The sequence below is a fragment of the Microcaecilia unicolor genome, chromosome 1 (genome assembly GCF_901765095.1).
Source record: "Microcaecilia unicolor chromosome 1, aMicUni1.1, whole genome shotgun sequence".
Classification (NCBI taxonomy): domain Eukaryota; kingdom Metazoa; phylum Chordata; class Amphibia; order Gymnophiona; family Siphonopidae; genus Microcaecilia; species Microcaecilia unicolor.
Genome location: NC_044031.1, coordinates 455,682,481 through 455,695,224, shown reverse-complemented (window position 1 = coordinate 455,695,224; position 12,744 = coordinate 455,682,481). Strand labels below are relative to the sequence as shown.

Genomic DNA, 12,744 nt, shown 5'->3' with positions numbered 1-12,744 from the left:
TGGTAGCCATGGCACACTGGCACCTGGAAACTGTTAAATCCTGAACTTAAATCTTCAAGTCATATTTGGCAAGCATATTGTTATTATTTCAAGCATACAGTACATACAAAGTTTGTGGTTCAATATGACTGAAAACAGACAGGCTGGCAATGGCAGGTACATTTGCATATGCTAATTTATGTTCAGTGTTTGCACAGACCTTTGCATGGGGCTGTTCAGTAACCAGCTATAAATGGTAGCCAACAAGACATAAGGGGATAAAGATAAAAAATGAGTGTTAAACAAGGACAATAAAATGTAAATACAATTAAAATCACAGCAAACTACTTTACTTCTTCCAAAAGTGATGCTAAAGGGCCCTTCTGCCAAAGCAGACTATTGAAAATATAAACACTGTTGTACAAAAGTCAAGAAGTGTCACGTCTGTGGTCGTGACCCCTCTCAGACTTACCTTATTTCTGGGGGTCAGCTTCTGAGCTGGCTTCTGTCTGCCTTTCTGAGTTAGTTCTGTCTCTGTGTGCTGGCTGCTTCCAGCATGGCTCTAATTACTCCACTATACTGCACCTGTGTGTGTTGAGCCTCTCTATGCTTCAGTATGCTTTCTGCCTGCTTCTTGGTTTGTACTCCCCTCGCCCTCTGGCATAGGCGGTTGGTGGCCCAACTGTTTGGGGAGGCTAAAGGGGGCGGGGTTAGGGGTGGGGCCAGGGGTGGAGCTTAAATCCATAATTGTCTGCTAACACACAGAAAAAAAATAAATAAAAATAAAAGTCACAATTAATACCTTTTATTAAATTTAGATATTAGATATGTATCATATGTCAAAGAATAAAGTGGTTGCTCAAAGCATATTCTAAACACAATCGCTCAACTGCAAAACACTATGCACAACTTTGTGCAAAAACACACTCAGAACCTTACTGTATCATAAATATTACACTGGGCAGAACCTAATACACCAATATACCACCCATACGGAAAATGCAGACCATCAACAATATGAAACAAGCCACAAAACATCCTAATTCATGTTTAATGTGGGATAAAATGCCATAAATAAGTAAATAAATATAAACTTTTAATGTTGAGCACCTGATTCTCAAAGTGGACATATTCCAAACACTATAATGAAAATAAAATGATCTTTTCTACCTTTGTTGTTTGGTGACTTTTTCTGATCATGCTGGCCAAGTATCCGATTCTGCTGCTATCTGTCCTCAGTGCAGGTCAGGAAGTCATCCTCGTTAAATATCTCCCTGGCAACCTAAGACACCTTCAGCCAACTCCCCTTGCTCTCCCAGCAGTAAGGTAAACAAACTATACACCAATTTACACAAGGCTAGAGGGCTTTCACTGCAGCTCCTGCTGTGAGGATGGAGGTAAATCAACAATTTAAACCTCTCAGAGCACAGCAGGGGAGGCTTAGCCTCTCCAAGCCTCTTATACCGGGCGCCTATGCCCTCTGGTGACCAGAACAGGTGGCTGCCATAGACTGTCTTGCTGTCCCTACCTGTTCCAGGCTTCAGCCCAGTCCGGTCCGGATCTTCCAGGCTGCCAGACTTGTCTTTCTTGTTTGTGCTTGAACAGCACCCATAGTTGCCTTGAGATTGCTGCAGCTGAGCCTCAGGTGCTGATGGGCTTTATTAATCACTTAGAAACTTCTGTATTTGCCTTTGCATCGTCTAAGGTCTCTGGTAGGTTGAGGTGCGCTGTGCACTTCTGCCTAGTCCAGTTCTAGTCTTAGTTTCTTGCTTGTATTCTAGTTAGCTTGTGTGTAGCTTAATTCTAGTTAGTCTGTGTGTAGCTAGTTTTGGTTCTATTGCTTATTTCCTAGTCTTGCCTCTGGTCTGTATTCCTGGCTTGGGTTTCTTTCTTAGTGGCTGCTTGGCAGCTTTCAGTATTGCTCTGCTCTCTGCCTGTATTTCTAGCTACTGAAGCTTCAGCCATAGTCCTGTCCTCTGCCTGTATTTCTCAGCTACTGGAGCTCCAGCCATAGCCCTGCTCCCTGCCTGTATTTCTAGCTGTTGGAGCTTCAGCCATAGTCCTGTCCTCTGCCTGTATTTCTCAACTACTGGAGCTCCAGCCATAGTCCTGCTCCCTGCCTGTATTTCTAGCTACTGGAGCTTCAGCCATAGTCCTGGTCTCTGCCTGTACTTCTCCGCTACTGGAGCTCCAGCCATAGTCCTCTCACCCCTGTCTTGATTTCAACCCTGTCTGCTTCTACCTAGTGTGGTATTTGTTTGAGGGTCCTAGTCTAGTATTCTGCCTAGCCTCCCTTGGGTATTCTAGATCCTGGGGTTTTCCTGTTGGTATCCAGTTCCTGCTGGCCGCCAGCATCTGGGGGCTCAACTCCAGGGGAACGGCGGTCAAGCACAGGTGAAGTCTAGCTGTTTCTGCTCTGCCTGTTCCAGCTTGTTTGCCTCTGCTGCAACTCCTGTCCAGGGTTCCAGTCCCGTTTTGCCTTGTCTCTGGTTTGGAGGTGATTTTGCCTGCCACTGCTGCTCCACGGCAGTGGTCCAAGGGCTCACAACCCAGTGCTTCCGTGAGAAGCGTGACATGAAGACCCACAGGTGAATGAGAAGCCTACCTACACTCCCACTCCCTGTTGCAGAGTTCAAGGGGATACCACTCTTGATTCCAGTAATTCACCAACAGAGCTTGCTTTAGTGATACCAAGATTGCTGGTTGGGAGGACTAGGACATAGCTGGAGGCTTTTTGCGGAATGGCTGTCTATAAGCAGTGGGCCTCAGTCCTACTGTGTCATGCAGAATCATGTTGCATTGATAAGGTTGCCATCCTTACTGCATTGCCACACATTTCCCAAGAGTGATGGCAGAGGAACCAATAGTTTCAGAAAACCCTGTGGTTTTCTGAAGTGACTGCCCCCCACCCAAGGTAAATCATGCTGTACTGACATGAACATTAAACACTAACATGTAAAGAAAGGCAGTAGGAAAAATAAAAGACAGCAAGGGCCAACTATAAGAAAGAAAAAGATAGGGAAGGGAAGAAAGTAAGTAAAGTAAAGAAAAAGAACACAAAGGAGTATGAACAGGGAGGGAGATAATGAATGAAGACAAATGCCGAGGACAAAGAAATAATGGGAAGTGATAACATCTGGTGAAGCATGGGCAGAAAGAACAATAACAATAAGCTGAAGAGAAGGGGCTTAAACTAGAGAAATGCCAAAAGGGTAAGGTGGAGAACAACGTTGAAAATTGGATAAGGCAGTAAAAGAGAAACTGAGCAAAAAAGGGGTGAGGAAGGAAAAGGGCAAAGAAAAAACAAGGAGTAAAATAAAAAAGTAGGAAAAAGGAACATGCTCTGTCAATCTATGAAAATGCATCTGATTAATAGGAACAAATACAATCCTGTAGGGTCCCATAGAGGCATATTTTCAAAGCACTTAGCCTTCCAAAGTTCCATAGGTTTCTATGGAACTTTGGAAGGCTAAGTGCTTTGAAAATATGCCTCTAATAGGGAACTTGAACACTTAACCTATACAAAACCTCTAAAAGTGCACCTGTTTTTGGATATAATCCACTCTTTCCTTCTTTCTTAATCCTGACTAGCCTCACCATTTGCCTTGAGGATTAAGGTCTGGGTAATAACCTAGAGAGAATCCACGTACGTGGAGAACTCAGTAGATCCCACGGGGCGTCAAATGAAAATAAAAAAGGTGGGAGTGTAAGCCAGGCGGCCCAAAAACTGGAACCAAAGCAAAATTAAAATATACAGCATTTATTAATTCTACAACAAATAATAATAAAACAATTATACATTAAAAATGACTCGACACAACGTTGTGTTTCGGCCAGATGGCCTACATCAGGAGTCTGATTACTGAGGTAAGTAATGAGTCCCAGTGTACGAGAAAAATATGTCCAATGAAAAATCTGCAGACAGAATCTCAAAATGGTCTTGAAAAAGACCGTTCTCTGACTGTACACTTTTATTGCTTGTGCAGCGTGCAGTGGCAGAAGGATCATTCAGAGAACGGTCTTTTTCAAGACCATTTTGAGATTCTGTCTGCAGATTTTTCATTGGACATATTTTTCTCGTACACTGGGACTCATTACTTACCTCAGTAATCAGACTCCTGATGTAGGCCATCTGGCCGAAACACAACGTGTTGAGTCATTTTTAATGTATAATTGTTTTATTATTATTTGTTGTAGAATTAATAAATGTTGTATATTTTAATTTTGCTTTGGTTCCAGTTTTTGGGCCGCCTGGCTCACACTCCCACCTTTTTTATTTTCATCTAGGTAATAACCTGAAATGACCCTGCTACCCCACTGAGAGATCATTGACTTCTTAAATTTAACACAACTATATTCTATTTCACTGTTGGTAGTTGCTCATTTGAGTACTTCCTCCAACCCCTCGGGCCCTAAAATATGTATATGAAAAATAACCAAGCTTTGCTGTAATACTGGGCAAGTTTAGCAGGTCTTTGAAATCTCTGTAGGAAAACAAAGTCAGTAACAGTAAAGAGCCCAAAATAATGGTATTACTACTACTATTTATCATTTTTATAGTGCTACTAGACGTACGTAGCGCTGTACACTAGAACATGAAGAGACAGTCCCTGCTCGACAGAGCTTAAAATCTAATTAGGACAGACAAACAGGACAAATAAGAGATATGGGAATATTAAACTGAGGATGATAAAATAAGGGTTCTGAACAAGTGAATAAGGGTTAGGAGTTAAGGTGGGTTTTTAGCTTAGATTTGAAGACGGCCAGAGATGAAGCTTGACGTACCGGCTCAGGAAGTCTATTCCAGGCATATGGTGCAGCAAGATAAAAGGAACGGAGTCTGGAGTTAGCGATGGAGGAGAAGGGTGCAGATAAGAGAGATTTACCCAGTGAACGGAGTTCCCGGGGAGGAGTGTAGGGAGAGATGAGAGTGGAGAGGTACTGAGGAGCTGCAGAGTGAATGAACTTATAAGTCAATAAGAGGAGTTTGAACTGTATGTGGAAACAGGGAGCCAGTGAAGTGACTTCAGGAGAGGGCTAATGTGAGCATAGCGACATTGGCAAAATATTAGATATGCAGCAGAATTTTGAACAGATTGAAGAGTAAAGAGATGGCTAAGTGGGAGACCTGTGAGAAGCAAGTTGCAATAGTCTAAGTGAGAGGTAATAACAGCGTGGATAAGGGTTCTGGTAGTGTGCTCAGAAAGGAAAGGGCGAATTTTGCTGATATTATAGAGAAAGAAACGACAGGTTTTAGCAGTCAGCTGAATATGTGCAGAGAAGGAGAGGGAGGAGTCGAAGATAACCCTAAGGTTACGAGCTGATGAGACAGGAAGGATGAGAGTGTTATCCACAGAAATAGAGAATGGGGGAAGAAGAGAGGTTGGTTTAGGTGGAAAGATAAGAAGCTCAGTCTTGGTCATGTTTAGTTTCAGATGGCGCTGAGACATCCAGGCAGCAATGTCAAACAGGCAGGCTGATACTTTGGCCTGGATTCCTGCTGAGATTTCTGGTGTGGAGAGGTAGATCTGGGAGTCATCAGCGTAAAGATGATACTGAAAACCATGGGATGAGATCAGAGTACCAAGGGAAGAAGTATAGATTGAGAAAAGAAGAGGTCCCAGGACAGATCCCTGAGATACACCAAAGCTTGCAGGTTGGGACCTGCTAACAAACCTGGATTACTTCATATTCCTCTGCATTAGGACTGATGTCGATCCCAGGATGGGATCAAGGATTGGGGCAATAGGGACCGGCCCATATGTTTTGCACCCCGGTTTCAGAAGCCGATACTACCACAGGCTCCCCCCACCATGGCTACCCTGTTGGAGGAGGTTCCAATACAAATGGGGCATTCTTCACTCTGAGGAGGAAAAGCAATGCCGAAGAGCACAAGGCCTCTGCTTGTATTGTGCAGACTCAAGATATTATGCCACTAGATGTCCTAAGAAACTTCAAGGCCCAGGGTTGGTTGGGGAGGCATCCCTAGGCCCACCTTGAACTACGTCAACCTCCCTCATCACTCTACCAGTCACCCAACAAATCCTGGTTCAGAACTTTCTTGACTCAGGGGCTCTTGGGAATTTTGTGGACAAGCCACTGATATATCAACATGGGATCCCTGTAAATCCCCTCTGGAGACCACTTTGTATCCTCTCGATCTATGGAGATCCACAGCCTGGACATCTGGCGATAATAACTAGCCCCATCTCTCTCCAAGTGGGCCTTTTACACCAGGAAGTTATAAAGTTCTACAAACTCCCTCAGTCAACCAGATCATTCTGGGACTTCCCTAGTTACAAAAATATGAACCCCATGACAACTGGCACTCTAGGGACATTTTGGCCTGGGGGTCTGACCTGCTTTTATTCTTGCCTCATTCCAGTGCACCCTTGGCTACCTCTGGCTAAAGCTGAGCCATGTCTGCTTCTAGGTCTTCCCACAGTGTATGGTGCTTTCACGAATATGATTTACAAAAAGCAAGCTGAGACTATCGCCTCACCGGGAATACGAGTGCTCTATTGACCTCTATTCCAGAAACCAAAAAGTACGTCCAGGATAATTTGTGATGGGGCTTTATCTGTCCCTCCCTCTCTCTGGCAGGAGCAAGATTCTTTTTTGTAGAGAAGGACGGAGGTGTGGCAGGAACACTCTGCCCCGAAGTGTCGAAACTGACTCTCAGAATCTGCTACGGAATCAACTGGCTTTTGGTAAAATTGATAATTCAGCCAAGAGAATGCAAAAGAGACACCATCCGAGAGGTCACCTGGATACTTTCCTAGCAGGAACAGTTAAGGAAGTATCAACAGACAGAATGTGGTCTGAATTTCCAGCAGTTACAGCAGATGTGGTCATGATTTCCCAATTTGAAAAGCAGTCAGAGCAGTGCAAAGCTTTGCGGATTTTCAGGGTTTTTCTTCACTCAACGTAGTTAAACTCTGGAATTTGCTGCCGGAAAAGGTGGTTAAGGCGGTTAACTTAGCGGACTTCAAAAAAGGGTTGGATGGCTTCCTGGAGGAAAAAGCCATAGAATGTTATTGAATGGATGAGGGAATAATACAGTATTTCTAGGATGGGTGCTGTCTTTTGGCCGCTGTCAGTGCAGGGTGCTGGGCTCGATGGACCCTTAGTCTGTCCCAGCATGGCGATGCTTATGTACTTAGGATAATGCCAGGATCTGCCAATCATCTAGGTAAGAGTGTACCTTGATGCTCTCCCTCCGGAGAAGGCCGCCACCACCACCACCATGATCTTGGAAGTAGTCCTGGGAGCCGTAGCGAGCCCAAACAGCAGGGATTGAAATTGAAAAAGCCTACATAGGACTGCAAACCAAAGAAACTGCTGGTGAGGAGGTCAAATAAGAATATGGAATTAAGCATCCTTGAGGACCAGAGAAGTAAGGAACTCCCCTGGTTGCACTGCTGCTATAACAAAGAGCACAGTTTCCATGCTGAAATGCCTGATCTGTAGAGATCTGTTGAACCTCTTGAGGTCAAGAACTGAATAGAATATGCCTCCTTTCTTTGGGAAGACAAAGTAGATGGAGTAACGGCCCATATCTCTTTCAGCAGCAGGAACTGGAACTACAGCTCCTAGCTCCTGCAAGGTATTTAGGGTGGAAAGCACCACTCATTGCTTCAGCAAAGACTAGTACAGGGACTCCAAGAAAAAATCTGGGACGGGATAGAATAACATCCAGCACCCACTGATCTGAGGTGATCCTGGTCCACACCTCGAAAAATGCTATCAGACGGTTTCCAACAAGTAGATGAGAAGAGTGGATTGGAAACCTGTCATTGTGAACAGCAGGAGGCCAGAGAGGATCTGGCAGGCTGAGCAGAGCTATGCTTGTCCAAACAAAAGGACAGCTTCTGATGATACCTCGTCCTCTGATATACCTCCTGCAGTCCTTAAAGCATGAGTGCAACTGGTTAGATTTCAATATTTGGGCTTATCTTCCAGTAAGTGCTGAGATTTGGAGTCACCCAAATCTTTCACCAGCTTCTCCAGATCCTCATCAAAAAGGTGCTTACCCCTAAAGAGCAGCTTAGTAAGGTGCTGTTTGGAGGCGGCATCTGCAGTCCAGTCTGGCCGTCACCACCAAGGCCCTAACTAAATCATACAGGGAATCAGCCAAATAGGTCAAACCCGTCTTAACAGATGGAAAAATCTCAAGATACCTGAGAGTCTAAAGAAGCCATGGAATCTGCTGCCCTCTGAATTCAAGACAAGGAAGCTCTAGCCGCGCAGGAAATGAAGACTGCAGCTTGCAGGGAGAGGGCAGAAATTTTGAAAGTTTCAGCAAAGACTCCAACTTCCTATCCTGCACATCTCTGAGAGCAATATCCCCTTCTGCTGGGAATGTGGTCTTCTTAGGGACCGCCGCTACCAAGGTAACCACCTCAGCCAGCTGCAACTTTTCCAGTTCCTCAGGGGAAATAGGATAGAGATGAGCTATGGCCTTAGGTACTCTCAAGACCCATCCAAGGTGACCACTGAGCTGAGATCAACTCTTGAATAGCCTTGTGCACCAGAAAAGCACTGGGAGGCTTTTTTGCACTAGCCATCATGGGATTAAAGCTGAGGTGGACTAAGCAGGAGGCACAGAAATATTCAGAACCTCTGCCTTTATAATAAATGATGGAAGTTCCTCCTTATGGAACATCTGTACCACCATGAAATCATCAGCCTCATTCTGAGCTAATTCTTCCTCTTCGAGCCCCTCAGGCAGAGAAGTCTGCAGTGAAGCAGAAGATACCGTGTGCCCCCCCCCCCCCCCCCAGGGACCCGAAGAAAGAGGTGAAATGGGGGCCACATGTGAGAGAGATTCCAGAAGCCTCCACTTTGCAGACTGCATCAGAGAAGCACAGGACTCCTGGGTAGGACCACCGCAGCCTGAGACCGCTTCAGCAAATAAGCCTGGTGAAAGAAGAGTACAAACTCAGGAGAGAAGGACCCCTGAGCAGCCAAGTCAACAAAAGGAGCAGAGGAATGAGGCCTCAAATAAACCTCAGACAGCAAGTCCCGTAAAGGAACCGGCAGCGAAGAAGCCTCTGCCCTGCAGGGATCCAAAATGGGTGTCAAGGCTGCAGACGCCAAAGACTCAGCAACAACCTCATGAGGGAGAAGAACCTTGCTAAGTCCTGGGCAGGAAATGTCAAAGCCCACCATTACCGAGAAGTCTCGCTGAAAACACTCACCCCTGGCCTCAGTCTAATGCTGCTGAAGCCTTGCACACACCGGGAGCCACAGCAGAGACACCCCAATGACAAAGTGATGGTAATTAAAAATTTAAAGAGGTACTCGCCCAATGCTGAATTACCTCTGAGGCTCACAGCCTTGTCCTATGAGGAAAATTGCTGGGTTTTGCGCTACTCAAACCCCCTCCTGAAATGCTGCTGCTCACACTTGAAAAACTATGACAAAGGCCCCTACACTTTACCTAAGACGGTTTTTGGTTTTGGATTGGCTGGAATCTGTGAGGAGGGAGAAGTCCATGGCCAGAGGAGGGGAGGGACCCAGCATCACCAGGTGTACCCCAAAATAGGCACCAGCGCAAGCTTAGTGACCCATGCGCTCAACTGAACTAGAGAATCAGAACAGGCGCCAAAGCCAGAAGAATCCAGGAGCTGCTAGGAAACCATCTATCCTGCTGAGATAGAGGAAAATACAGTCTGACCAGGCTGCTTACTGTATTGTTCAGTATTGCCCTCTATCTCCATCTACTGGCAGATGGTCATAACCAGTTTGTCTTGATTCATCTGCTTGATGGTAAAGAAGCTTTTATTTCCACTGTTTCAATAATAAAACCATACTTTAGCTTATGTTGTGATACAGCAGCATCATAAAGCCTTTCAAAAATATAAAAAACCTCAGATTTTTGTATTCTTCTCTGACATCTAAAGCACATTCTAAAGCTAACTGACCCAATGGAAGGAAAAGAAAGTGAATTTCCTTATGACACTATAAGAGCTTAACAATTATCAATGCATAGAACGTTTCCAGGGAAAAGTCTGCTGTTTTACTTTCAACTACTATAAACTACTCCCTGCCAATAAATCATTTCTTCTCCAAGGTATACAGAAATACATTTTCCAAAGACTCACATTGACTGGTGGGCGACTTCCAGAACTCTGCCCCTTCCACATTTTCATTGAAATGTGTTCTGCAGTGAGGTTTCTAATTATCTTGTCATCTTCTGAAACAACGCTGACCATAAACTCTGTGGAAATAAATGTCGTACAATGATTTTACAAAGATTAATTTTAAGTTTAGAAAGTTGTATTTTTCAAGCATCTTTAATAGCTCAAGACAGCGCTCACACCATGCGTGAATGGGTGCCTTCCCACCCGACTCGTGAGCACAGGACCAATTAGTATAATAACATACCTAAATGAGACAAATCCAAGGAGAGGTGAGAGGGAATGTGACAATAAGTGGTCTGCTGACCTTGGAGAATACCTGCCACAGGTAAGTAACTTCGCTTTCTTCAAGGACAAGCAAATGAGCTAATTTTCACATGTGGGAATCCCTAGCTACCAGGCTCATTGAAAACATTAGGACAACAGGAACTCGCAATGGCAAGTTCAAAGAAATCAATTAACCTGAAAACATATATACACTGTTATGAAGGTGGCACCTGGAACAGAATAAAATGGGCTTAGGAGGGTGGAGTTGGATTCTAGACCCCAAACAAATTCTGCAGAACTGTCTGTCCAAACTGACTGTCGTGTCAGGTGTCTTGCTCTAGAAAATAATGGGATGTGAATATGTGGACTAAAGACCATATTGCAACCTTGCAAATCTCTTCAATAGAAGCTGATCTCAAGTGGGCTACTGATGCCGCCATGGCTCTGACATTGTGAGCCTTGCAATGACCCTCAACAGTCTGCTAGCCAATTAAAAACTGTGCATTTCTGATGGCGACCGCCATCATGCTGGGATCAAAAGAAATATATAGCTGGGTGGACTGTTTATAGTGCCTAGTCCGCTCCAGGTAAAAGGCCAATGCTCACTTGCAGTCCAAAGTGTGCAGCGCGCTTTCGCCAGGAAGAGCATGAGGTTTGGGAGAGAGTGCTGGAGAACAACTGACTAGTTTAGATGGAACTCTGACACAACCTTAGGTAGGAACTTGGGGTGCGTACGGAGAACTACTCTGTTTTGATGAAATTTTGTGTAAGATTGATCCACTACTAAGGCCTGAAGCTCACTGACCCTGCGAGCTGAAGTAACTGCCACCAAAAACAAGACCTTCCAGGAATCCAGTGGCTTAAAAAGAGCTTTCACCAGCTGAGTAAGGATGACATTCAGGTCCCATGACACAGGTGGAGGGTTAATAGGGGGCTTTGATAACAGCAAACCTCTCATGAATCCAACTAGAGGCTGTCCAGAGATGGGCTTACCTTCTTGACAGTGATGGTAATCACTAATTGCTCCAAGATAAACTCTTACAGAGTTGGTCATAAGACTCAGACTCAGCGAGGTATAGAAGGAATTCAAGCAGGGTCTGTGTAGGGCACGAAAGAGAATCTAGGGATCGGACCTCACAGCAGACAGCAAACCTCCTCCATTTGAAATAATAAAATCTCTTAGTGGAATCTTTCTTGGAAGCCAGCAAAACTTTGGAGACACCCTCTAGTAAATGCAAGGAAACAAATTCTAAGCTCTCAACATCCAGACTGTAAGGGCAAGAGATTGTAGGTTGCGATGTAGAAGAAATCCATCGTTCTCAGTGATGAGGGTTGGAAAACACTCCAATCTCCACGGTTCTTTGGAGGATAACTACAGAAGATATAGGAACCAGATCTGCTTGGCCAATATGGGGCAATTCGGATCACGGTTCCCCAGTCTTGTCAGAGTTTCAGCAAAGTCTTCCCCATGAGAGGAATGGAAGATATGCATACAGAAGACCACTCCCCCAATGTAGGAGGAAGGAATATGACGCTAGTCAGTTGTGTGCTCTGAGCCTAGAGCAACACTGAGGAACTCTGTGGTTGTAAGGGGTGGCAAAAATATCCACAGAAGGGTTGCCCCTCTCTCCAAAAATCTTGCGGGCAAAGCCCATGCTAAGTGACTACTCGTGTGTTGGCATAACTCTGCTCAGTCTGTCTGTCAAGCTGTTGGACTTTCTCGTCAGATATGTGGCTCTGAGTACTATCCCATTCCTGACAGCCCACTGCCACATCAGGAGAGTCTCCTGACACAGAGGGTATGATCCTGTACCCCCCCTGCTTGTTGGTGTAATACACTGTAAGCTGATTATCTGTTTGAATAAGTACAATTTGGTTGAATAGCCAATCTCTGAAAACCTTCAGAGCGTTCTAGATTGCCCAGAGCTCCAGAAGGTTGATGTGGAGATTCGTCTCCTGAACTGACCAGGCACCTTAAGTGTGAAGCCAAGGGAGTGACATGCACAGTGGAGGTCATGTGGCCTAAAAATTTCGACATCTGCTGAGCCGTGACCTGCTGGCTGATGTGAAACTGAGTGACCTGAGCAACTAGAGTGTCTGCTCACAGCACAGGGAGAAAAGCTCACGCCTGCCTTGTGTCTACCAGGGCTCCAATGAACTTTGTTTGTTGAAATGGGAAAGACAGGTCTTGGGATAGTTTAAAATGAACCCTAGTAGCTCCAGCACCTGAACAGTTCTCTGCATAAACTCCTTTGATGTGCTCTTCACCATCGTCCAGGTAGGGAAACACATGGACCTCCAAGTCTGCATTGCAATGTTGCATCTACTGTTAGACATTTGGTGAAAACCCTGGGAA

The 12,744-nt window shown here is 44.9% G+C and overlaps 1 protein-coding gene across 2 annotated transcripts in view; it reads right to left on the bottom strand.

The window, feature by feature from the left end:
* SMCHD1 (structural maintenance of chromosomes flexible hinge domain containing 1) overlaps positions 1–12,744 on the bottom strand; it is a 735,404-nt gene that overhangs the window by 244,369 nt on the left and 478,291 nt on the right. For both annotated transcript variants that reach the window (XM_030213010.1, XM_030213015.1), the window contains exon 33: positions 10,086–10,201. In XM_030213010.1, coding sequence (XP_030068870.1) covers positions 10,086–10,201 — 116 coding nt within the window. The remainder of the gene's footprint in view (positions 1–10,085; positions 10,202–12,744) is intronic.